The following is a 27,128-nucleotide window of genomic DNA, read 5'->3' as shown; positions in this document are numbered from 1 at the left end:
TGGGGGGGAGGCTAAAAGCTGACTGTTTGTGGTTGGGCTCTCGCCTATTTTGCATCAACTGAAAAATCCAATTCTGTCTCCCTCACCAATTGCTCCCATGATAACATATAGCAACATAAGTTTCCACAAGTATCAGGCCCAGGTCTATTGACTATCCAGCTCTTCTAAGGCGTTATATATTCTAAATGTCTGATTTTGTTTGCTTGCTTTAGGAGAATTCATATTTTATCCATAAACACAGCACCTAGGAACAAAAGCAAGGGAATTAGGAGCATCAATCACCAGAAGAGATTTAGTTCAATGTTATTTATAATGGGAACTGGACATATCTCAAAGTGCAAAAATTGGGATATAATTAAGTAAAATAGGGTATATCTATATGATGAAATATTTTATGGATATCAAAATAGTATTTTTAAAGAAGTTGAATGACATAGGAAGTGCACATGATATAATGAAAAAAATAAAGGATATACAACTGTAAAAATGGTAAGAATTAACTTGAGGAAACTGTATTCTTACTCCAAGAAAATAGAAGGAAATAAACCTTTTTAATAGTGCTGTTGTTTGGTTGTTTTATTATGAGTAATTTTAACTTTTCTTAGTCAATAATTTTTTAATTAATTTATTCAAAAAATTACTCCACAATAGTTATGAAATCATCCTTTCATAATCATGGAAAACTTTCTTAAAAATGACATTTGAAGAAAGATTTAATGCAAGTATAGTGTATAAATTATATTAAACAATTTTTATTTTTTTTCTTTCAAGGTAAACAGAAATATATGATTTTAATTTGTATTACGATGCAAAAGAGATTTGTGTGAATTTGTCTTCAAATGTTGTGAGAAGTGGGTCTACTGTATCTCTCACTGGGGATGACTTGATAGAAAACAAAACGTAGAATGATTTAAGGATAATTAAGTTACGATGTGTGAGAGCACTTGTAAATCACTGTGTTGTATGTTTGTTATTTTTAATATTGCCTGAGAATGGTCTAAATAACCTCTTTGAGTCCTATCTAGGCCTGTGATTTCAATAAGTTATTTAATTAACAAAGCTAATTATTTAGATCTCAGACTGTCATGGATTTCACATTGTTAGAATTCAGAGATATTGTTTAAGCTGTAACCGATTCCTTTAAAAATGTCATATAGTCTCCCTTACATATATGCATTGCCTCATAATATAGCAAATGATCTTCCACTGTGTCATTAGTTCTAATTGTGATAGCAATGAAATGATAATTACTCAACATATTCATTGCATACACCTTTTATGTCAAGCACAGTTCTAAGCTCTGATAGTTCAGATTAAATTTATTTTTGGTTTTCTTGGGCTGTGTGTATCTATAGATATAACTACTTAACCATTGTAATCTGTCTTCATCCCTATTATGTTTAGCTATATGTACCATAAATTGCCGGTGACTTTAAGGGGTATAATCTATTGCCTACATTTCAGTCCTCATCCTACCTGATGTCTTTGGTGTATTTCATATCAAGAACTACATCTACATATTCTTTATTGGAGTTTCCCTTCTTCCATGGATCTTTCCTCATTGTTCTCTTCTCTCTCTGACATAGCAAGGGTTTCACAAGATTTCAACCACCAACTACATACTAACAACTCATAAATCTATGATTTAGTGATCCTGTGATCCAGATTCCTATTAACTCTCAACTGGATTCTTTCAGCTAGGTGTCTTATAGGGACCTCAAACTCAATGTATCTAAAATTCATCATTTTATTGCCAAACCTGCTTCTCTAGTATTTCCTCACTTGGTTGATGAAATTACTATTCTCCTACAATGACAAACCACAGAATTATTTTTGATTTTCATTCCCCAACTCCAATTTGTACTAATCTTGAAAGTTTTTAATATTCATCCTTAAAATGATGTTCTAGTACACTTGAAGTTCTTGCCTAGCACTAGGCCTTTTTTCTCTTTCAGATTGGTGTCCCTGCTTGCTCTGTATCTTATCCTACTCAACCCATAGACATATATGGAATTATATTTCTAAAACGGGGATTTAACCATGTGGCTTTTCGTGTTTTCTTATTGTCTAAAGGATAAGGCACAGAATCTGTAGGAAGCTGACTCTAAACTCTAGTTGAACCATTTAGCCATATCTCCTCTCTGCTCCCTTCATAAGCAATAGTTTGGAATTTTCTATTTCCCATCACACAGTGCATTCCCATGCTTTAGAGTCTTCCTATGCATTCCTTACCCATGTGTTTCTCCACAGGCCCTAATCCAGTTGCTGCCATTTTGTGACTCTTTCAAGACTCCAGTCCCCCCCGCCACACACACACGCACACACACACACACACACACACACACACACTTTAGAAGTAAATAAAAGTAATCATTCTACTACTAACTTCCCACTTTCTTTGTACACACTTCAAGGAGAGCAAATTGCTTGGGGTTGTTTTCATGTCTTTCTTATACCAAAATGAAACCATTCATAAAGTCTTTGTGGTTAATTGCAGAATGATTGCAAATGTCCAGTAAGGTTTAGATTCAATAGTTTTTGAATTCCCACAAATACCTTACTTAGCAGAGAAAGGATAAAGTAAGAAGTAACTGTGTCGCGTTTGTGATTTCAACTGTTGGATGTTAAAATCTAAGAATACTAGCAACTGGAAATGTATGAGTAAAACCTTTTTTAATGCTGGATGCTGCCTCTGCCCAATATTCTAAAAACCTAATTATATGCTGCAACATCTAGATGTTAATTACATGACCCAGTAAGGGTTACCACACTTATTATTTTTAAGTGGAAAAAAAAAGTGCAAAGTTTTAAACTATCTCAGTTTAGCAGTTCTTTGGGTACTTTACATTTCTTGAATATTGCAAAAGTAAATACTCACCTGTTTTTAATACTAATACAATTTTGTGTATCAAGCAGTTTGAAGATTTTTTCCCCGCATGCAAGCTTCCTAACTGTTTTATCAACCATGTAGGCTGCAGGCACCTTAGTAAAGTTGAGTTGGGATAAATGAAAGATCCTTGCTGAATTGGTAATCATGCAGGTATTCAGAGTGAAAGGGAGATCATATTTTAAATTAATTTCAGGGCCTCAGGATATTTTTTCTTATGGGCTATATTACCATTCTCTGCTTACATATCCATCTTTTAAGAACTCATAGCTACTCTTAATACATTTCAAATCAAGCTTTCCTGTACCTGCGTGATATGTATTACTTCTTTCTGCAAGGGTCTCTTGAATTATATGACATCTTGCTTATTATGACATATTCAAATGCTGAATGATTTATAGAAAAATAATGACTATACTAATCCCAAAAGCCATTTATATATTCTATTGACTTTGACCAATTTTTAGTGCCCTAAGTGATCTAATTTGACTGTATTTGAGGACAAATTAATACCTTATTTTTTTGTAATTTTCACATTTCATGGGACGTTTCAGGTTAATTATTAGGAGCTAAATAAAAAGTGTTATTTATTTATTTATTTATTTATTACTATACACAATCCATGTAGCTAAGGACCTGCCACACCTAAAGCTCCTTTCTAAAGGGAAGTGACCAAAAGCAATATCTTGTGTACAAGCTGTCACAAAAGCATGTTTCCTGGATACTTTGACCACAGTTCATTGGACTAGATATTGTATCCTGAGAAAAAAGTGACCAGCTGTAGTCTAAATAAAAAGAGATCAGCAGCCTTTCAGGGAGTGTGGTTCCATAACTCAAGCAATAAGGTCACTCTGTACTGGGTACTGGCTATCTGACTATCATTTAGCACTCTTAATTGCAAGCAACAGAAACTGATTTTAGCTGTCAGAAGTGAAAAGAAGATTTATTGGCAGGATACAAGATGTCTTAGTGAATCAGGGAAGGCAGGAACAGCAGGCTTAGAAAAGGGTCAGAAACCAAATGGATCCAGAGAATGGGTAGCAAGAATTGCCCAGATAATGCACAGCCTGTACCAGTGCTGTTATCTGCCACTACTGCCATTGTTGGATACTGTCAAGGGACTTTGCACCACACACTACCACAAAGAAACTTCAGCCACTTTTCTGATTGTGAGACTGAAATTTTGGCTGGAGCATCAGTTGGCCAGGCCGAGAATCATGCAATTGTTTCTTGGTTGCCAGAGAATAGAGAGACAAAAATTTTCTTTTCAGTGGGTTCCATAGTGGTGATAGTTTCTGTGTTCCACTGATACTTCATACAGTGGGAATTTAACAAAATAAATGGGAAGTGTGTGAAATAGGAAGGACGGCCAAAAAAAAAAAAACGAAAAACAAACAAAAAACAAAACAAAAATACTATTCTGTTTTTATCTGAGGATCTTCTCTGTGGGTTTGGTTTTGAAATATATAGATTCTCTGGTGGACTGTAGAAAAACTGATTGGGAGAACCAAAAAGGCAATATAGAAAAAAGAGAAAGTGAGTAGAAGTAGAAATGGAAAAAGAGATACTGAAAAGTAAGAGCAGATTCATTAGTATCACAGAGTTTCTAATCCTAAAAGCAATAGACACCAACTCTTAAAGGAAAAACAAGAAAGTAAGAGCTGCTCTTTGTCACTGATTTCACTGGTGGGTCACCAGAGCTGCTGTGTGTCCTACAAGATGAATGACAGGCATCCCAGACCCCAGAGGACTGGCTCTTCCTTTGCCAAAAACATTTCACTTACCTTCTTACTTCTCCATATGTACTTGTAATAAGCCCTTGGTAATGGGGGGCGGGGGACGGGGGTAGGCTTGCCGTGGTTCCTTTCCTTGACACCTGAAAGACTTTAAAATAGAGAATCCTCTTTTCACACACACATGCATATACACACACACACACAAAAACACACCTTATGATGTGTACTCTTATAAACCACATGAGTATAAATACATTGATAAAGATTAAGTTAGGTTCAGATTGCTTAAAATTTGGGGTAAAATCTAATATCCATGAATTTTCTATCACGAGTTTGTTAATATCACACTTACAAAAGGTCATGTTTAATATCTTTCCCATCCCACATTTTCACGCAAACACTTTTCAATAAAGTCACCCCACTTTTAGTTATCTCCAAATCCTTTTCAGCTCAAAGAGGGAAATCAGTCTGCTGAGCTGGCAAAACAAACAAAGGCCTAGATATTTCTTTCTAGCTCTTCTAGCAGCAGCAGAAGAAATCCCTTAAGGAACTGTACCAGCTTGTTACGGATGAGCTCCCCTTAGCTGAAACCATTCATTGCCAAGGGATTGAGGTTTCCTCTGCTACGTTATTTAAAATTGCCTCAACAGTAATTCCTTCTTGCTTGGATTTCGTAAAGTTCCCAGGACAGAAGCATGGCTTCCCTAGACTCTTCATCTTAAATGTATCAGCATCATGGGTGCTCCAGGGCAGAAGGCTGTTTTACACTAGTCTCCTCCCTGTGTCGGTTAATCATTCACATGAATAGGGGATTATAAAGATACTGAGGTTTTGTGCTTCTGGTTGTTTTCTAACTCTAGCACTCAAAAACATAGGCTAAGTGAGTAGACCAACAGATGTATGAAATATCAATTGTTACGCTGCTTACACTAATGCTTTGCATTAAGAAAACAAATGACAAGCTGCCTAAAGTCTGCAAAGAATAAAAACTCCATATTAGACACTTAAATACTTACTTGCCCTTATCTAAAATGAATCCATACACAGAAGTGCAAGTGACTGCTGTCACTTCATTACCCACTGAAGCCTTTTCGGTGTGTTCTGGGCAGTGATGGAGGAGCCTGCTGAGTTTCAGTTTGGCTCAGCTGGTCCACAATTTTGAACCCCTACCGGTGGTATCAGCAAAGCATGTTCATAGCCTGTTTCTCCACGTATAAGATTTTTCAGGTTACACTGAATAACTTCATTAACAGACTATGGACAGCACTTTTCCTGCATCATGGACAATACTAACCTTTGAATCCACAAATAAATAACAACCCACATATAAGGAAAGATCAAGGTATTTTGGGGGGCTCAGTGTAAAGAATGCTAAAAAGAATAAGCCATTTTCAAAAATGTTTTAATGTAGAGGATTTTGAAGTGTCTTAATTTCTGTGAACTATGGCCAATGTATGGTTCTCAAAGGGCATTTTTTGCCTATGAAGACAGACATGGAGCCTGCTTCATTCTTCATTTGGGTGGGGAGAGAGATGATAAAAGGGAAGTAGAGATGGAAATATCCAGCAGAGGTGAAGGAAAATCATTGTGAAGCAGAAAGGAATGACTGCCTGTAACTGACCAATAAGTCATGGATCAAATATGGATGCAAACAGGGCACCTGCAGGCCAATTCAGGTAAGCGTCAGGACTCAAAGTGGTCTTATCCCGAAAGAAGTGGGCAAAGGATAAAGTCCAGAAATGCAAGAGTTCAGGCAAAGAGAATGGATGTGAAAGCAAAAGCAGACTTTAGAATAGAATATTAGAGACCCAACACACCTGCCGGAAGTTGCCAGATGACCTCTTCATGATGTTTTTAAAGAGGCTGTTATTAATTTGTTTTATCAACAAGAGATATGGCACTGGGGTAGGGATTAGCATGTGCATTGATTCCCCTGACCATACTTCCCTGATGGGTAGACCTGGCTTTTCAGACACAAAGGTATCATCTCCTTTATCTGTAGACTTCACACAGTCATTTCCAGTGTCCCACATCACAGCAGTGACTTTTCCAACAGGTTCTGAATCAAAAGATAAAGTAGGTTTCTAAACTCTCCAGTGATGACTCTGAACTGTATCTGAACAGAGGACATCCAATCATTGTCTGCTACTATGTCCCTTAACACAGTCTTTTTCACAGGAAAAATTAGTCCTGCTTCTTGATGTTGGACCCTTTCTTACCCAGAAGCATATATTGTCCGTTGTTGAGTAAACTAAGCTTGATTGTTTCCAGGACCTTCCAGGAAAGCTGGGTTTAAGAGCTTTGTTAGGATTCCATTTAGCTTTCTTGAGTTTCTCTCAGTGAGATACCCTGGGGTCATTTGGGTGAGCTTCTTTTTCTTCTTTGACTTTCTTAGAATACAACCTAACCCTATCACAAAGAGAATTAAAAAAATTCAAGTAAGGAATTGAGGCCTCCAGGAATCAGACACGTAGATGGAGTTAGAAGTGCAAAAGGTTTATTGGGGAGTAACACTTGTGGAAGGAATAGGGACGAATAGGGATGAAGTAGGATTGGGGAAGGGGAGCAGTCAGACCCTGAAACAGATATGAGAAGAATCTTCACCAGTCCGACAGAGAACCCAAGGGCAAAGATGGCCTACTAGGGAAATCCTGCATTGGATAGAAATGGCTGGGCCCCTGTACCACAGTTTTGCTGTCTTGGCTGGGGCCTCCCCAAGAGGACCCCGACCTCAGCTTGAAAGCTGAAGGGGATCTGAAGTAGGGACCAGTTAGAAGTTGTCTGCTCTAGCACACTGTAGCAGATGGGCACAAGTCTTTTCCTGAAGGAGGATCTGAGTGGTGCATGTCTGGGTCTGTCATAGTTGCATGCTTCTACGTGTACTCATTAAGAACATTTCGGATCCTAGTTAAATCACCTTAGTGTATTTACTCATTAGTTCTGGTGAAAGGTTATACAATTCTTCAACAGTTCAAAAAGTTGACCCCTTAACTTGCAGAATCAGTTTCTATTTTTCTGTTTGTTTTTTTTTTGTTATAATTTGGGGTTCCTACAATAGAGACTCAAGGTATTTGTATAATAAGACAAGAAGAGTGCTGTGAGGAAGAGCCTCCCCAAGACACTCATTGGCTAGAATAGCACATGGACCTGTGAGCAGGATATGTTCATTGGCCTGACTACTGAACAGGTACTTCTCCCACTTTATTGCCGTGGTCAGTTGAGGCTGTGGATTTCTAGTTGGGATTAAGATAGGATCAAGACAATCTGAGGAAATCTGAATCTGCTTCCATAGGGACAAATTGTGGAGGGGAAGATTGAAGTTTGAACCGTTTTCAGAGCTGACCTCCATCATTACATTGCCACTTGGGAATAAAGAAGTGAGCTAGTGGACCAGAGGGGATAAAGAGGGGCTAGTCGTCAGAGGGGATAAAAATAATGACTCAAAGACTACCTACTTCTTAAGAATTATCTAAATAGTTCATGGCAATTCTCATCCATTTGTGAAAGGTTTAAGCTTCTGAAACTAAGTGTGTGGGAATGAGGAACACTGACACTAGGAATATCAGAGGAATGGTACGCTAGGGAAATGCTGTCTGAATGGAAGAAACAGCGGCATTAAACCATAGTTACAGGAAATGGTATTTAAAGGAATGCAAGTTCCCTTTAACTGGCAAAACTATGGATAGACTTCCCCACCAGGCCCCAGGGACCAAGGACTGGAACTTGAGGCAAGGTTAGGAGTGCAGACTGGAAAATCTTCAATATCCTAAAGATTTAGACAGAAAGAGCCATGGGCAGTCGGGACCTCAGGGAGTTTTTAATGGATTGCCAGGCCACAGGAGGGCACAGCTGTCTTCCAGACAGTCCAGCTAGCTGGTAGAGAACAGCAAGACTGTTTCCAAATTCCACTGGCTTATGGAGCAAGAACTACTAATATCTCCAGCTTATTTTGGCTCCATTGAAGGGAAGGGACAGTTGTTTTCTTGCTGACTGTGGAAATCTGATCCACATTTAGGAATTCTTCATTCTTTTGTTCAACACAGTATTTATTATCTTTAGTGTCTTAGACTCTACATAAGAGGATCAAGATAAAACAGTAGGATATATCCCCTAAAAGACTAATAGTCTGGTAGAGATGGGGAAAAAAAAACAACATGATTATAAAACACTGTGATAAATGAAGTAATAAAGAAACATTATGAGAGTATTTAAAAGGGAGTCATTATTTATTAACCCATCCTGTGTTGAGGTAGGATGGAAGTGATGTTATCCAAGGGACAAGAGATGAAGGACATTCTGGGCAGGGAGAGAGAAAGAAAAGCCTGAAGCAGGAATCAGAATGGAGAAGGCTACGGGTGCCTGGGGAGGAGAGAACACACAAGCAGTTAGTTCTGTGTCATCTTCAGCTTAAGGCACAAGGGAAGTGGAGGAAAAAATATATATATATAATATTTTATATGCATATACAGATACATTGCTATAGACTTATAGCATTTTATATTCATATTATATGTTTGTTATATGCATTTCCCCCCTGGATTATGAAGTGTTTTATTTTGTTTTGTTTTTTAAGAATAGAGATAGTGTATTATATATTTTTAACACCATTGTCTAACATAATGCATAGTGCCTGAAACAGTTGTCTATTAGGTTACCTTGGAACCAGTAATTTTATACTCGCAGTTTTCTTCTGAGTAAATAGAAATAAGAAAGTCAATGTTAATTTATGCAATGTGAGCTCTATCAAGTCGACAGTATTTGTTGAGTGCCTACTATGTGCTGAACTCTGTGCTACATGCTCTCAAATACTCTGAAATAAGAGCGCATATCAGGATCTCCTTTTTTATACTTAACATCCAACATACATGTTATTTATGTGCCTGGGTTGTACTTCCTAGTAGACTCTGCCTTCCTTGTCTCACTCTTCTTTGTCTCCAGCATAGGCTAGTTGCAGTGCCTTGTCATCAGTAAATAAATTTGTTAAAAGGATAGAACCCACATTGCCTAGAATGCCACTGGGTTTAATTTTTCTATTTATATTTGAACACCCTTGGAATTATTTTAAAATTTTAAATGAAATTTGTGGTGGTATAATTTACTTATAATTATAACAGAAAAAAATACATTTAAGTATAGAATTTGATATGTGTTGACAAATGTCTACTCTCATGTAAATACCATCACAATCAAGATACAGAACATTTCCATTACCCTAAAAAATTTCCTTATGCCCTTTCCCACTTAGTCTCTTTCCCATCCCCAAACCTCAGTGACAACAACCAATGCTCTGCTTTCTGTCAGCGTAGCTTTTCCTTTGTGGAATTTCGTATAAATGTAATCATGCAGCATGTACCATTTTGTGGACTTCTTTAACTGAGAATAATGTTTCCTTGATTAAGTCCAAGTTGTTGCATGATTCAGTAGTTTAGTTTTTTTTAATTGATGAATAGTATTCCGTTGTGTAGACATGCCACTTCATTCACATACTAATGGATATTTGAGTTGTTTCCAATTTGGAGCTATTTTGAAAAAGTTGCTATGAACTTTTGTGTGCAAGTCTTTGTGTGGATATATATTTTCATGTCTCTTGAATATATTACTCAGAGTAGAATTGCTGCATGGATTAGTAAGTGCACATTTACCTTTAGAGGAAACCGCCAAACGGCGTTCCATGGTGATTACGCCATCGTTAGAATTCTTAAATCAGGAAACCTGGTGCAAGAAGGACACATGCTAAAATATAAGTTAATTTAAAACATCCCCATTCCGATGCCTAGTCTTTGCATTTACTAATAGTTCTACCTGGAGTAGTTAACTCTTTCTGTCTTACTTTACTGACATAGAAGGATAAATATATCACTTTTGCCTATCACTCTGAAGCTACAGCTAGTCTTACAGGTATAAATGAAGTAGAAGCCTTTTATAGTTCTAGTTTACAATTGATGGCTGCATTTTACTTTAAGGAACAATTTTGCTAAAGAAGATGATGGTTTAGGACAGGATAATGGGAAAGAAAATTAAGAAGGAGCAATAGGTACTCAGATTGATCTTCTAGACCCTAGTTCTGTCTATCAGAAAAGTGGACATAAAAATGCTAGCTACTTCCTAGCATGCCATGTGAATTAAGATTTAAGAGTTCCTTAGTAGAAAACATTTCATAACTGGTAAAGTTTTTCAGTGGGTTCATTGAAATGCCACCTTCTAAGAAAACCATTTTGAAAAGAATTGTGCAGAGTGGAAATTACCAGGGAAATTGGAGAAAATGTTTCTTAAAGTCAAAGATTTCACTAGTAATTTAACTTATCAAGAAATTCTCACAATCTCATTCTCTAGTGCTTATTCCTGTGTACAGGGCATGAAATCAGTGAGATTTGATGCCCTAGGTAATTGGTGAAAATACCTGTCCTACAATGGAGAGGTCATCTAAGGGTCCTCAAAAGCAGCAGGGTGCATCATATATAGAACACCCTTAATGTGTAACTAGAGACATGCTACTAGAATTAAAAATTATTATCTTGTGGCCCAGATAGAACATTAAGCTTTTAAAAGCAGCCAGTTTTGGACAATGGAAATTTCTGCAACAAACAGTCTGCTCAGAACTACATTTTCTGCTTTTTGCTGTTGTCACTGTTGTTTGGTTTTCATAGGAATCTATTCCAGAGTGTATTAATTGCAGACAGACACAGGGTTGGTCCTCATTAAAATTGTCACAGGCCACATGTATCTCTGGTTTGCTTTTATCCTCTTCTTAGCACCTCACAAGCTTGATCTGTTACCTTCACGTCATGTAGTACCCCCAAGACCACCACGTGCTCCCCAGACCTGTCACTCATTCCTTTAAGGGCTTCACTGCTTTCTTGCTAGTAATATCACACACCTCCGTCACAGGAAAACCCATTCTGCTCCCTCACAGCTTTCTTTGGCGATCATGTAAATAACAAAAGAGTTAACAGGTATTAAAGTAGTACACACACACACACACACACCCACACACACGCAGTTGCTATGGGAGGGATTACAAATCATGATCAGGAATGCGCATTATGAATATCTGCAGGAAGAGCCAGTAAAAAATTGGTGATACAGGTGGGCTTTTTGTGGACTAGACACTTTAAAAGACTTGTTAAGCTGTTCTTTCTGCCATGATTATCTACCATTTTTCTCCAGAATTTTTCCTGCTTTGTAAAGAAGTCTTAGTGAATTTCATCCTTTTAGACAGTATCTATCATAACATATATTTGTGTTTTTCTTAAACCCAAACATAATCTATAAATTGATGGATACATAAAGAAATTGAAAATCTGCCAAGTTTTCATTTAGTCTTCTTTCATTGACACAACAAATTTCTTTGAGTGCCTACAATGTTATATGCCTAGAAGTAGAAAAGCAATCCAGAATTGTCTTCTTTTATTTAATTTTTGTTGGTGTGGATAATGTTAAAGTCTCAGTCTGTCTGAGAGGTTGTAGTAACTTTGTGTATTTCCTATCCTGAAGACTTTTTGTAGGGGAGAATTGGAAATTGTCTAAAATTTATTCATTTCAATAAGATTCTAAAAATTGGCTTGTTAGGAAGGGTCATGCCACCTGATGCTATCACTAGCAAATGAGAAGGTCAAGATGCAGAAGCACTATTAATTTTTTTAGATCTCGATCATTCATATCAAAAATGTAAGGAAATAGGAATGTGTGAATAGTTTCTCCAAAGTGTACAGATTAATTTTTTCATGTTATTAGCCTCACCACATTGCTAGTTGTATTAGAATATTCCCTATTATGCCTGTCAAACAAAACTTTGCAATTTATGGAACAGTCAATAATTTTTACGATAATGTTGGCTATAAGTTGTCTTTAAAATTCTCAGGTAATCAAATTGTGTTTCAGCTGGGTATGAAGATTAGTAAACAGCTGGCTTAACTGAGTATGAAGACAGGTAAAATATATCTGAACACCATAAACCTTACTCATAGAACTATCGGAGGATTAAACTATGGTATCTCAGAATAGCAGCAGATGATTCAAGTAAATAAAGGTAACTAATGGACCATATTTTTCACAGAAACTGAAAAACTCTGAACAAATTTCAAATTGTTAAACAATGTATGAGGCATCCATTTAAAGTATTCAGCTAGTGAGAATCAACAGAAAAAAGTGTGACAGATGTTCAAAGTAAATATAAAGACACGGTGGTCAATAGTATCGAAAGCCACTTAGAAACCTATATCAGATTATTAGTCTTTACTCTATTGGAACCAGATAATATTTTAAATTTGTTATACTAATTTTTATCAGGCTACCTTCCATGTATTATGCAATTCAAGTGATCTTTAAATTATTGGCAAATTCTACCTTAAAGAAAGCTTTCACAAAGGACATGCAATTGATGTCATCTAGAGTTACTGTCATTTCTAGGCTAAGTCCCATGGAAATTCATAACTTAAAAATGAAAGTCACAAAGATGCAACTGTCTTCATAATGCCAATGCAGTGGTTATAAATATTTCATGAACATTGCATGGGCAGGGGCAGATCTCCATTTTCATGAGTTAGAATTTGTACAGCTAAGTCTCCAGATTTTACTATTCATAATACACAATATGCCCTGTAGAGCATTCCATATAGTGCATTTTTAATATTTATGTTTAATGAAGAAATTACTGTTCGGAAAAGAGAACAAGCCAAGTCAAAGATTTCTTGTTGAAATTATTAGTTTTGCTGAATAGCAACAATAACACTCGACAGAAATTACTTCATCACAGTGTCTTAGCACACAAACACATAACTTGTAGAGTAATACAAGATGACTGATCAAGACACATTAAACCTAAGTGAAAAGGTTCTTTCTAAAGGTTATAACATTAGAAATCTCATCTTAAGAGAATTCGGAAGGTTAAAATGCAAAGAGCAACTTTCTTACATATAAAAATATTAATTACAAATGAAATACTTGCCTACTGTTTCATAGTTTAAATATATGTCTGCATTTTTCTGGGTGGATCTTTTATTTTTTAAAAAAAACATTTTAACTTCCTAAGATAATATTACCAAGTTCAATAATGAATTGCTATTGCATATTTTAATGTAATTTATCAAAGCACATTATCAGTACCTGTCAGAATAAATTTTGCACTAAAAGTAATGAAAAAAAAGGACTATTGTATGTGTTGAAATCAAAGAACATTACTACTGCTAAGTTATTTTCAATAGGAAGGATAGGTTATTGCCCTCTAAATGATACTTGTCCCATGAGAAAATAGAAGCCTGAAAAATCACAAGAAACAGGCAGAGGAAAACATCTATTCCTTGCTTTTAAAAATGAGCATTTGATATTTTGTTTCATTCTTGTCATTTTAATCAATTCTTTCAAGTTGACCAATGTTGAAAAGTGCTACACAGCTCTTGGCAGCATTTGCAAAAGTAAGCTAAAGTTACTGATCAGCTCGTGTGTGTAACCTAAGGCTGAATTACCCCATATTAGCATATACTATATACCGTAATTAGATTGATTAGGAAGTCACATGTTTTCTTTTGAATACAATTCAACAAGACTAAGTCTTCTAATAATGAAAACAATAGGCTGCAGATTTCATACCATTCACCTGGGAGTCAGCTATTCAAATATTTTTATTAGGCTTAAACCAATGAGGTCATTAGAAATTCTGTAATGGTTCCCGAACTTATCACCAGAAGTTTATGTTTTATTTCTGACATTATTTAACTGGAAGTGGGAAACACTTTCTTCCATTTGGTTCTTTGTAATTTTATTTTCCAAAGGCTCCCTTGAGGAATTTAACCTTTATGTGATGAATTTGCAGTTCACTTGAAGTGTGTTAACCTTAGTTCCCTAATGAGTCTAGATGTAATACTGAGGAGGAATTTGAGAAATATATCATGTTGCTCATTGTCAAGTTGGATTTGTCTTGCACATCTCCAGCTTTGCTGTTGTTCCAGCACACATTTTGATCACAATTCTTTAATTATGTTCTATATTTGACTGACCTATTTGAACAGGATCCAGAGCTGGTGCGAAACATCTGCCGCTGGGTTAGGCAAGCTGTTCAGATTCCTTTTTTTGCCAAGTTGACCCCAAATGTCACTGATATCGTAAGCATCGCCAGAGCTGCAAAGGAAGGTAAGAACCTGACTTACATCAATTGCCTCGTTATGTAAGTATGGGCCTAAATTTCATAGCCATATTAAAGTATATCTTTATCCACAAATATATGTGCATATCTCTCTTTAAACTTTAAGAAAAGTATTAAATTGAGTGCTTGACTTCACAAATGTAACAGATCCATACCTATACTCAAGCTAGTAAGTGGCCCGGGAATACAAGAATATCTATCATTTTTCCTAGTGAACACCTGGTTTACACACAAACAATTGTGAAACGAAGCCACAGTCACAACAAACCACTCCAAAATGAATGACTTCACCATATAACAGTCCAGCAATAGCACCTGAACCTCTAATGAAACTTTTTAAAAAGATAGCTGCTTCCACAGGTGACATTTCTTATGAGTTCCCTTTATATTTGGTGGGATCTAGTACTCTGCCTTAAACACATGCTCAATAAATATCTTGAATACATAAATCATACAGTCAATGCATGATTTTACAAATCATATATGCTGTGTGCTATCCAATGGAAATTGCATCCTGATTTGTAAAGATATTGTAAATTAGCTGGAAAATAAGACTGAATACAAAACATTTGGCATCCACAAATCTGTATAATAATTGGAAAAATAAAGTGGTGCTAATTAAAAATTTTTATTCTAGCATTTTAAGTATAATTATAGGAATGAAATTAGTGAATATATTTGAGGGGAGGAAATGTTCTCAAGAGAAAGTAGAGTGTGCATTTTTCTGGGTTGTGTGGGTTTGAATGGGCTTTAGCAATCGTCCCTTTAAGAACTGCAGAAAAATGTTGTGTTTTTCATAGGTGGCGCAGACGGTGTTACAGCCACCAACACCGTCTCAGGTCTCATGGGATTAAAAGCCGATGGCACACCCTGGCCGGCAGTGGGCACTGGGAAACGGACTACGTACGGAGGCGTGTCCGGTAGGTGTTACCCGCTCCTTGCATTTTTGCTTCCTTGGAGGTTGGTGAAAAATCCAGAGATCATGTTACAAGCAAGAATACTGTGCCTTTTACGATCCCAAATTCTTATAACTCACTGCTGGTCAAAACTCCTAATAGTTATGACAGATGGGACAGATTGATCGAGTGACTGATAGCACAAGAAGAGAGTATACCAAGATAGGGTTTCATACAAATTCTATTCTCTTGCAGTCTGTGCATTACTCAGAATTTCTCATTGTCACAATTGTCTCATCATTAATTAGTAAAGGCTAATAACAAGGCTTTCTAAAAGAAGAATATAAGCACCCTGATTTTCATATCTTTTTTCATAGTCTGAGTTAGTTTCCAGTCTTCCTAGAAGTTTGAAATCTACCTTCTTCAAAAATCTTACCTTCACAACTGTGAAATAAATCATTAAAACATTACGTTTATAGCTTCAGCTGACAAGATATTTGCAGACCTCATACCTTTGCACACTTTCTCTCATCATAGAACACTTGCATTTGAAACAGAAAGAGAAGTTTTAATCCCAAAGTCCTGTTCAGTGTCTTTTGCCCTGTGCACTCTGTTGCTGTGACAGCGTGAACTTGGTCTTGCAAAGACAATGCTGTGAGGTTCTTGACTGTACTGGTATGGGGATTAGTCTCCTTGGTGATAGAGACAGTGGTAAATATACATAACATAGCAGTGTCCCACTGTTCAAGAAAAGCATTGCTGAATCAGACAAAAATGTGCTTTTGGAAGAGGCTGCATAGACACAAATAAAGCTCTTTCCATGCTGAGGTATTATGTTTTGAGAGCGTGAAGTGTGCCTATAAGCCATGATTTAAAATTAAAAAAAAAAAAGTATATTCTGCTTTTAATTGAATGCCATTCCCACAATGTCAGAAAGAAGAAGGCTGTAGAGGAGCACCTGCTCAGGGTCCAGACAGAACTCCCTTTTATCAGGCGCTATCAAACAGTGCCTTAAATATTATTGTAATGCAGAATAACATGGAGCAAGTTAGCATGTGTCTCAGAAAGAGAGTCGAGAGATTCCAGAGTTGGGCTCTAACGTGCACTATGTTTTCTGTCAGCCCATTTCAATTTTTCCAGCCTGCCATGTTGACAGCAAGAGAATAAAGGAGGTCACAGAGGGTGCTGAACATTAAAAATTAATAAAAGAACTATTGCAGTAGTATTTTATATAAGTAACACCATTCGCGTTTTCTCATTTAAGCTGCAGTTTCTAAATATTCTCCCATACTATAACTCAGTCTAATAAACTGACGGAATTACAGCATTAGAAAAAGTCTTTTGTGTTGCAGTCTTTTAAGCATACACACACTGGAAATTATAGCAGTATCTGCAAACAAGTTTAGCTGTACCTCAGGGCCTGTTAACATTTCCATAAAACTCTATTTCTAAGATTTATAAATTCATCTATAAATATTCACTTGGGTTATAAACTCAACCAAGCCTGGGTAGAACTTTCATTTTAAACAACAAAATGTCCCTAACATTTTTAAGGGTTTGTGCCTCATTTCTGATAGGTTCTATAATAAGTCCCTTCACATTATAAACAATTTGTTTTGAAAATAGACTCTCTCTGTATTGACAAAATTAATAGTTTTTTTCCTTTTAAGCAATGTTTGCTTTAATTTAAAGGTAATATAATCTGAAAAGCAGTTTAAACAAGCAATGATAATATATTTTAGGATAGAAGTAAGTTCTATAACGAAGTACCTTCAGAATGAGTTATAGCAAAACATAGCCTAACAAAATGTGTTAAATAATAATGGCTTCAAATTTTAGGAGTGATGAAAATATCAAAATGGCTAAATACCATTCCTAGTTTTATGAATTATGCTGCTTCAATATAGAAAACTACACAAAATATGCCAGGTATTTTTACAAAATTTAAAAAAAAATTCCCACAGCACAGTGCTAATACTTACCCAAGTGTTCTCTCAGAACACTGGAATATCTACTTTTGGAAGAGCTGCTTGAATCATAGATTTTTTTTTTTTAAGTGAAAGCTACAAAGAGTTCAGTTTTGGATAGCCACCTGAAATACAGTACGTACTTTTCATTACCAGGGAAGGCTATTTTTCTCTTTCAAAACTTTCTAGCTCTCTATCAGTCTTTTTTCTTTTTTTTTCTCAGAATAAGATCCCTGCTATTTGAAATGAATATTTTGTTTTGTTTCAATGGGGAAATGGTGAGGAACTAGAGTAGAGCACATGCTATAGAACAATGGTCGCATTTCAGTAATGTCCTTCTTTTAAAACATATTAGCTAGTAAGGTGCAGTGACTAGCTTCAAAAACAGAACCTCAGCTAAGGAATGTCAGTTTAATTATTTCGAATATGATTAGTCTGGATTCTAGAGTATTCCAAAGCAATGTTTTTCAAACTTTGGTTCCCAACTCATGAATGTACTATGGAATCAAGCTTAATGAACTCTGAACAATTTTTTTTTTTTAATGAACAGAAAAAACTATCAGAATGCTTTGCACACAGTTGGGATAAACACTGGTCAAACGTCTTTTTTTAGTTATACATGTAATGCGCACATATGTATATTTCTGTACTAGGTCACGATGTAAAATGAATTTTTTATTTTGGTTAACTTCAAACATGTCAGAAAGCTGCTGATTTAGAGGGAGGTCTCTTTGTTAAATAAAAGATGTCATTATGCCTGTAGAAGTCATTAAGTGAGGTAACTTCTACTAGTTGAAGTTTAAAATTTATATCAAGAGGGAGAGTTAGGACTTCATTCCAAGGTCTCATCCTCAGCTTTGTTATTTTAGAAACTGCATTTTCCAACTCATCTGTAGGTTATTGGAATGGGGAAGATGGTCAAACACAGGAATCAAATTCATAGTAAAATGACTTATAAACCTAAATTTTAATTGTAGGAGAAATACCTGGCAAGATTTGAGATAACAGTAGGAGTCTATTAAAGGTGATTTCATGGTGAGAACAGTATCAAAAGAAAGCTTGTTCTGTATTCATAAGGAATATTTTCATGAAACTAGGATGACTAATTAAGCTCTCCACCATACAAGTACTTCTGTCTAAATCATTGCCTCTAAGGAATCAATATTCTCTACCTTTCTATGGACAGTAGAAACATAATACTGTAAGTTGTTACCACGTAACTTTCTTTTTTTCTAGAGTCCATGCAGAACACTTTTTAACATCAAACAGCAATTAGTTCATGTATCACTACAGAGTTGAATAAATTATTGTTGTTTTGTTTTGAGGGGGAGGGGAGAAAATTCCTTGGCTTTATTTATTTGGTTAGAAGGAACACTAATCTCATCAGGAACGTTATTTATAAACTCTGTCCTCAAGTGAATTACTCATTATTTTACCTAGTTTCAGTTTGTTTTTTTTTTTTCTTGATTTAGTTTCAAATGTTTACCCTTTTCTTGACCTTGTCCCCAAATAATAATGGTATCTTAAGCTTACCCCTAACTCAGTGATTACTATCACCTGTATAAATGGTGTTATCCAGCTGTGGTGGAACATTTTCACATGAAGTCCTCCCTGTAGATAAGATTCTTTTAGAGATGGTTAAAAATGAGTCCTGCATGGCATAACTAAAGATATGTCTTTCTTGCAACTGACTTCACAAGGATAACTTTTATTCATTTATAGCTGCATTGGGAGAAATAGTAATCAAGCAATGGGGTAAACTCATTTGAAGGAGTTTTTGTTATTGTTCCTTATTGTGTTTTAAAAGGTTCTTTTTATTAATGGGGGATGGGCATATTCCTTAGGTTTGTTGTTATTCCGTTGTCCCGCACATATTTCGTTTGTTTTACATGAAAACACATTCACACACACCCACATATAGGGAAAGGTTCTGAAATTTCTCTGCAGAAGGCACTTTGAGATGATGATAGATACTTTAGGCTCAGTATAATTTACTTTCTACAAGGTTGAAAAATTAACTCATTTTAAATTATTTTATTTGCTAAATTTGTTTTATTTTATCAAAAAAGGGAAATTCTTGTCCTCAATTTCAAATTTTAGATGTTTGAAATTATTGATTCTGTATCAACTTAGTTAAAACAGTAGAACACTGTTATTATTCACTACTAATACTTATGAACTTTATACTGATTTCTGAATAATTCATCAAAGACGGCCTTCAAGATTTGATCTCTGTTTCAGGAACCCATATTTTACTAATCACGTGAAGGATATTACAGAGGTTAAGAAATGATGGTGTATTTCTCAACAAATATAATGGTATACTCCATAAATGTTCTTACATTCTACAAATAAATGATATATGATTCGATATCTAGCTATGTGGGCTATTGGACAGTGCATACTTACTAACTGAGCTCTTATAGTTACAAGCCTAAAGGTGTTTTCTTTGTAAAATCAACATGGGAATTACCAATAAAAGAAGGTGCAAGTTAGAAATTTGCTAGTAATTTGTAACTCTGTGACAATGTAGGGCCAGAAATGAGTACAAAGTGTATAGTTCAGAAAACCTGAGGGAATCGATGTATCAATAATGTATCAAGAGTAGCTTAAAAAAGAATCTTAAGCATTGTCTCCACACTGCATATTTTATGTTTGTCTTTAAAATAGTTACTCAAGAGTTGCTGGGACTTAGCAGCATGCTCTCAGCTACTGGGCACTACATAAACACAAATCCAATGTAACCCACTCTAAGCATAAACTTAAACTTATTTTGTTGTATTTATTAGTGACTATTGTGTAAAATAGAGAAGATGACAAAACATACACTAGATTGGAAACTCAGAAGTTTCAGTTACGTTTTGTTTTGAATAACTATTTTCACACATGCAAGCAACTGAAAATTTTAGTAAGATTGCTTGAAGTTCTTATACTGTACGTTACAATTATATCATAAAATGCAGTACTGATATTTTTTATAGGAAGTAGTTTTTAATGGGCTGGATTTTTTTATGTGTCAATCACATGATTACTGATGCATATAATCCTTTCAGAAAAACACACCTACTATCCGTCATAAAATTTCAGCTATCTATTGTAACCATCTTTATCAATAAGAGCTTAGATTTTAATACTGAAATATCTAAAGTAACCTGATAAAGATAATATTTAAATGAATAAAAAAGCAGTAATAAATCATGCCAAAAAGAATAATTAAAAGGAGAGCCTTCCATTTTATACTCACTTATCTATTTTCTTTTTTTATATGTACCAACATAATGGAAAAAATTCTAGTCTATTATTCACATATGTAAAAACATTCTTAGACTATCACAAGTTTAACTGATCAAATTCTTAAAGAACTTGTTATATAAATATATGTACTATATTTGCAGAATAGTCAAAAGTAGGCATATCAAATAAAGATGTTGAATTACAATTTTCATTATAAATTATCAGTTTAGTTGAGAGAAGCTCACCATTAGGACTATTCTCATTTAAATCATGCTTATTTGAATATATTCACGTACAGATTGACAAAGAATCCCCTTTTGCATTATATTGCTTTTCCCGAAGCCTGAGTTTCTCACTGTTTGGCCGTCATTGGTCTATGCAGGAGATCAGAGCCCTAATAATAGATTTTTGACAGTGAGCTCGCCTGCTACCTGCCCTACACAAATCCTCACTGTTCATGTTTGCTTCACGGCAACAAAGCAGACAGAAGGAAAATGCCAAGTGCTGAGTTTGAGGTACAGCCTTGCCTTGGCTTGACATTTCAGCAGAATAGCAGTTTATGAGATGCATAATTTTTCATCTGGGACTCAGCTGCCATATTCATAGACGCTTACAGCTCATCGACAGACTGGAGCAAGGGCAAAGGTTTAAAGCATAGATCAAGGTCTATATTCTTTCCTTAGGTATTTAAAAATAACTGCAGATAAATGATAAAATCGAATAATGTTTAAGAGCCAAACAATTCTTGGGTATCTGGATAGTATATATGTTTTCTTTGTTCAAAATTAGGAAAATAAATTAATGTCTGTTACCAGCTCCTAAGAAAATATTTGATAGACTTTGTAAACTAAAGGACACCAACAAGCATATTAAGAAAACTTACCTTTGCAGCAGTGGTAATGAATTATTAAATTTCTTTCTTGTGTGTGTGTGTGTGTGTGTGTGTGTGTTTTCGTAAAGAATGATTTCAAGCTTGAAATTAATCAAAAATGTTCTATTATGAAAGTAAAACTAGAGAGTATTTTGTCACTGTTTGAGCTTGAATTTAAATATTCACAGATTCATGCATATCTACTGTACTAAAAATCAGTGTAGGTACATGTCAGTGACTGTTTAATTTAGAGCTACACATCTCTGTAAGCTTCAGAAACAGTTCACCATGTCACAATCTCATACAGAACAATGGTACAGTACATTGGATTAATTAAAGAAACCTTGCAGAGAACTGAGTTCTCAGTATGTCAAGATTTCAGTTTTATGTTAAATATTTTCTAAAGGCCAGACCCTTAAATCTCAGGGGCTGTACCAAGCAGTGAGCTGTGAATTTAACCATAGGCTAACTGCTAATGATAAGGAAAAGAGTCCTAGTTGAGGCAGCTGTAATAGTCATTGGATTAGGCTATCAATCACTCGGCTCCCTAAGGAAAAGGAGAAGACCAAACAGTGAAAAGGGAAATTAGGAAAGGAGGGCATGATTAGAATGAGATTCTTCACCATCTTTATCCCTTCATTGGCTTAAATCCGTAAGCGTTGGTCCAAACTCTCCAGCAAACTCTGACTATAAAGCTAACACATTTATTCCTAACATCCAGAGAACTATCAAAATGTCATTGGTTCTCAGTAAAGATCTTGAAACCCTCTAGAAGCAAATGCCTGATCACATAATAGAAAATAGATTAACCCTTAATTGTTGGACTTAAGATTTGTATATATGATTCCTTTATGTATCGGGATTCATGTACGTTGATAAAGGAAATATTTCTATTTAACTTCTAAACTGTAGCCAGTTATTACTTATGGAAGTTCTGCTGGTGAGGTGAGACTCCAGGAGATCAGTGGTTCTCAAACTTTAATGTGTACCAGTACGTGGAGGACTTATTAGAATACAGATTGCTGGAGTCTTCCTCTTGAATTTCTGATACATAAGTATGGGAGGGCCTGAAAATGTGCATTGAACAGTAGATGAAGTACAGTTAGTGTCAGTGAGCATTTTGGTTTGAATAACTTACTTCTCAAATAACTTAAAAGGCTTTAAGCCAAGGTAAAATTAGAGAAGCATGGTATTCTATAAATAAATGCAGAATCTCTGCCCACAGTTAAGTATCTGCAACAAATTGTAGTTAATAAGGTCAGAATTAATTCCTAGAAAAAGTATAGAACACAATATTTGATGTTTCAGAATAGAAAGAATATGTCACCCCATTCCAGATTAAATGTTGATTGCAAACCATTGTTTATGCGAAGAGAATCCATTCTGAGTGCCACTAAAGACGATTTATGGATATTAGTAATCCTTTGAAGGTGTCAGAGGTAGACAAGGGTAAAATTAAGCTCACGACTGTGAAATATTACGTTTTCCTTTTTGACTTTGTGCAGATACTAACATACTGAATAATAACAGTTTTCTCCCAGGACAAACACTTAAATATCAATGAACCTAAGTTACTTTCTCAGACTCTTAAAATATAGAAGACAACAGTATTGGTAGCCTTCTGTTCTCTCTTCACTTACTTCTTTCCTGTCATCCGCATACAGTGGTATCCTTTTAGCAGTAAAAGGAAGGAGATAACCAATGTTGCAGAGATAAGCTATTTCAGTGTACAGTATCCCTGCTGTTTGCATGATTACACTATGCACTGAGAGTCTTCCAAAGTCATGTTTATAGCCTGTTTGCCATAATGCTCATCAATCATGGAAGCTGCCTACAGCCTTCTTGGATGGAGGAGTGTCCTGGTGTGCAGCCCAGACAATTTTGTATCCTGTGAATACCTGATAAGTTCCAAGAGGTCCCTAAGTGTAGAGCACGGTAAACCTTTGAGAGACCCATGCAGTATCTGATGCATTAAAGGTACAAGATGATACAGGAGTGATGGTACAGGAAGAGTTAGGATTGGAATAGAGGAGCCAAAGGAATCTGGTCAGGCCAGTTTAACCTCTTTGCTATGCTTTTGCAAAAAAGTCCAGCACTTTGATTCAGTTTGGTGCAGAAAGTATACTAAGGATTCTATACATACTATGTCTGTGGTCTTCAAATTTTTATGCTCACAAATACCCCACATTTAAAAAATTATATACCATGTACCCTTCACTCATTTTAGGCTGACCTTTACAAATTTTGGCTATAAGTTTACTTGATAGCAAAAGACAGAATTTCCCGAGTTCTGCAAATATTCATTCTTAAAATGAAATTGCTACATCATTCTTGTAAATAAACCTAATAGAATCCAAAGAGCAGTGACTTTATATTCATCATCTTATTTTAAAATACATAAACAAGCTCTAAATAATAGTTGAAAGTTTTACATAGATTTTTTTCCCTTGAACTAATATTTTTAATTGAACTTCTCACCAGATTTTATTCTGTTTTATTCTGTTTTCTTATTTTTTAAGCTTGAACTTCTTTTATAAGCCGCCCTATGGAATTTGTCTTTCACAAAATATATGTTTATAACTGGACATTTATATTTTTTAAATTTCTGGGTTAAGACTTTAAATGATAAATGTTTTTTCTTTCATATTGTTAGACCTTAAAATTTATACTTTATCATAATAATATAAATGTATTATGAGTTTTGATTATTTTTCAACATGAAACTAATTTTATTGGAAATGCATTTCTTAATGAGAAAAATATGGCTTTAAGAAAAAAAATCTGATCATGTATCCATTGATGCATGTTATTCCTAAAAATGCCCAGGTTCAGCATCATTCTATCCTGCTTTTATTTGTAGATGTGAACATTGAAAGTCCTTGTTCATCTAAATAATTTTAATTTTAGAGTGGAAAGAGTTTTATAATATCATAGTCATTTTACTCAAATCTTTGGACACCTTTCATGTTATAAGCTAAACATTACTTATTGATCTTAACCAAAAATACTTAAACAATTTGATGAGTTTCTCTTTCAGTTTTTCTGAAGCAATAACTTAGAAGTCATCTGACTTGCAAAAATAGTTTTTACTCAGTCATGGACCAACGCCAATATTTTGAATTATCATTCCATTTTGTACCCTAGCATCTTTATACCACAGGGCAATATACCATTGCAGTATTTGAGATCACTGAGAAATATGCTTTTTTTCTAAGGTGGAAAGGAACGTTGAGACATGGGAGTTGGGAACAGAAGAGCCAGCATGATCTCTTGACTGTACTGTTTCTCAGGCAATATAACTTAAGAAATAATACATATGGAAATATGGGATCTAGAAAGTGATTCCCTTAAAATCAATTTACCCATGGGATACATACTGCCATATGAAGTACATTACTGAGTATACATACTTTTAGGACAAGAGTGCTAGCTTATTTCATCTAATCTTCGCACAACTTTATGACAACAAAACAGTACCTTGGTTTTATTACTTTTTATGTAAACTCGACTATGTCTCTTAAAGTAGCACCAGCAATTCTGAGAAAATTTCCTTGCATGGGTTAATAAATTTCAGTATATAAGTTAACATGTGCTAATGGTGGTATTTGAACATTTATGCTGCTAGTCACTTGTGTTACTAGCAAAACTGATCAGCCTTTCTGCACTCCTCAGCCCTGGCAATTCAAAAAATGAGTAATAGCTGTGTGGAATATCCAGGGCTTTTTAATAATATGATCTTTGTGTGCCCAGCACTGTATTGAACACTCTAAGTGCATTCTTATTAAAATAACCCTATGAGGTGGACATTACTGGGCCCATTTTACAGACTTAAAGACTCAAACTCCAGATGGAGTTGAGCCATCTGGAGTTGAGCCAGGACATGTCATAGTTTGGATTCAAGCTAAGATCTGTCTCCAAAGATGAACCGCTAGGCATTTTTATCAATGTCTTCATCCAAAATCTGCCACAATAAGTCTAAATAGTATAACTATGGTATACTTATTAAATTCTAATAGGCTACAGATGTCACTTAGTAATCTAAAATTTATTCTACGATTTGACAGTCTGTGAACATTGTCAAAATCATGTCCCTTATTATCTGTATCACTTTATCTCCAAATGGGAAAATTGAGTCAAATAGATGAATTAGGGGAAAATTCTTGAACTTATTCCAAAGAAAAACAACAACAACAACAAAAGACAGGAAGCATTCAGGCATTTTTCTTAAAATGTAAGCATGCAGCATTCAATTGAAATGAAACTGACATCAATATAGCTGTAAATAACCTTATTTGTTACTGGCTTAGATAAACTGTATGAGGGCTTGGTCCAACTGTGATACTGAGAACAAAGTTTGGGGTCCTTCTTAATTCCTTCTTTGTAATCTTCAGTCAGTTACAAATGACCATGTATTTCTGCAACTGTCTCACCTTCTTTTTGGACAGATCCATCTTTTTCCCCAAGAACAGTATTGTCTCCTTTAAAATTTCAACTGAGCTTGCAAAAAGCACTATTAAGTAATTCAGAGATGTTAGTTGTTCATTAAGTGGGGAGAGCGAAAAGGACATTTTGAAAGTAGTGAGGTGGGGAAGATATTGGGCCATAAAACCTATGCTAAGCCCTTTCTGAAAGGGAAAAAGTAAACTACACTATTTCTCACTTTCCCTGGTTTAAAACAAAAGAAGATAAAATATAATTAAAATAAGAAGAAGGTGAAACCCTCTTAGCATACATTGGGTATCATATGGTATGAGAAATTTTAATCAGTGTGAATTAATTTGAAAAAAAGTATATAGACGTAGTCAAGAGTCCAAGGAATATTTCTTGGACATCTTTGTTCATTTAGCACATCTGTTTAATGATTGACCTATTTAGATTATAAGCTTCTTAAAAGCAGGAACCGTTACTGGTTCTTCGTTATCTCCACCAAAATGTAGGAAAGTTAGAGGCACATTTTAGACCTGCAACAAACACCTTTTGATTCTTAATTTTCAGCTGTGTACAATTCAGAAGGTTTTGGAGATCAGACTGTCTCTTAATCTCTGCCATCCACCTTGACTTGCTGGTGAGCTTTTTGTAACTGAGTAAGAAATTCTAAGAAGAAATTATAAGAAATTCTATAAGAACTTTTCATGTGTGATGTCATTTAATCATTATAACCTGGTCAGGTGGTCTCAGTTAGTGACCTGTTTTACTGAAAAAGAAACTGAGGCACAGGAAGGTCAAGTAAATTCTGTAATGTCACACAGCTGATATCTATGTATATTGGGATTCATGCTGTCTGGCTCTTGATATTATGAATTTAACCACTATGTTATAGCAACTTTCCTACCCCAGCTCATTCTGTATTAATTTACTCTATTATGCTTTTGTAATGTTCTTAATATATTATACGA

The 27,128-nt window shown here is 35.2% G+C and overlaps 1 protein-coding gene across 1 annotated transcript in view; it reads left to right on the top strand.

Moving 5' to 3' along the window:
• Window positions 1-27,128, top strand: part of DPYD (dihydropyrimidine dehydrogenase) — a 793,614-nt gene that overhangs the window by 562,566 nt on the left and 203,920 nt on the right. The window contains exons 17-18 of the mRNA XM_024751225.1: window positions 14,631-14,751; window positions 15,565-15,684. Coding sequence (XP_024606993.1) covers window positions 14,631-14,751; window positions 15,565-15,684 — 241 coding nt within the window. The remainder of the gene's footprint in view (window positions 1-14,630; window positions 14,752-15,564; window positions 15,685-27,128) is intronic.

Source organism: Neophocaena asiaeorientalis, unplaced genomic scaffold (assembly GCF_003031525.2).
Source record: "Neophocaena asiaeorientalis asiaeorientalis breed wild unplaced genomic scaffold, Neophocaena_asiaeorientalis_V1.1 scaffold147, whole genome shotgun sequence".
Lineage (NCBI taxonomy): Eukaryota > Metazoa > Chordata > Mammalia > Artiodactyla > Phocoenidae > Neophocaena > Neophocaena asiaeorientalis.
Note: the sequence above shows the minus strand (reverse complement) of the source record. Positions and strands in the feature narration are given on the sequence as shown.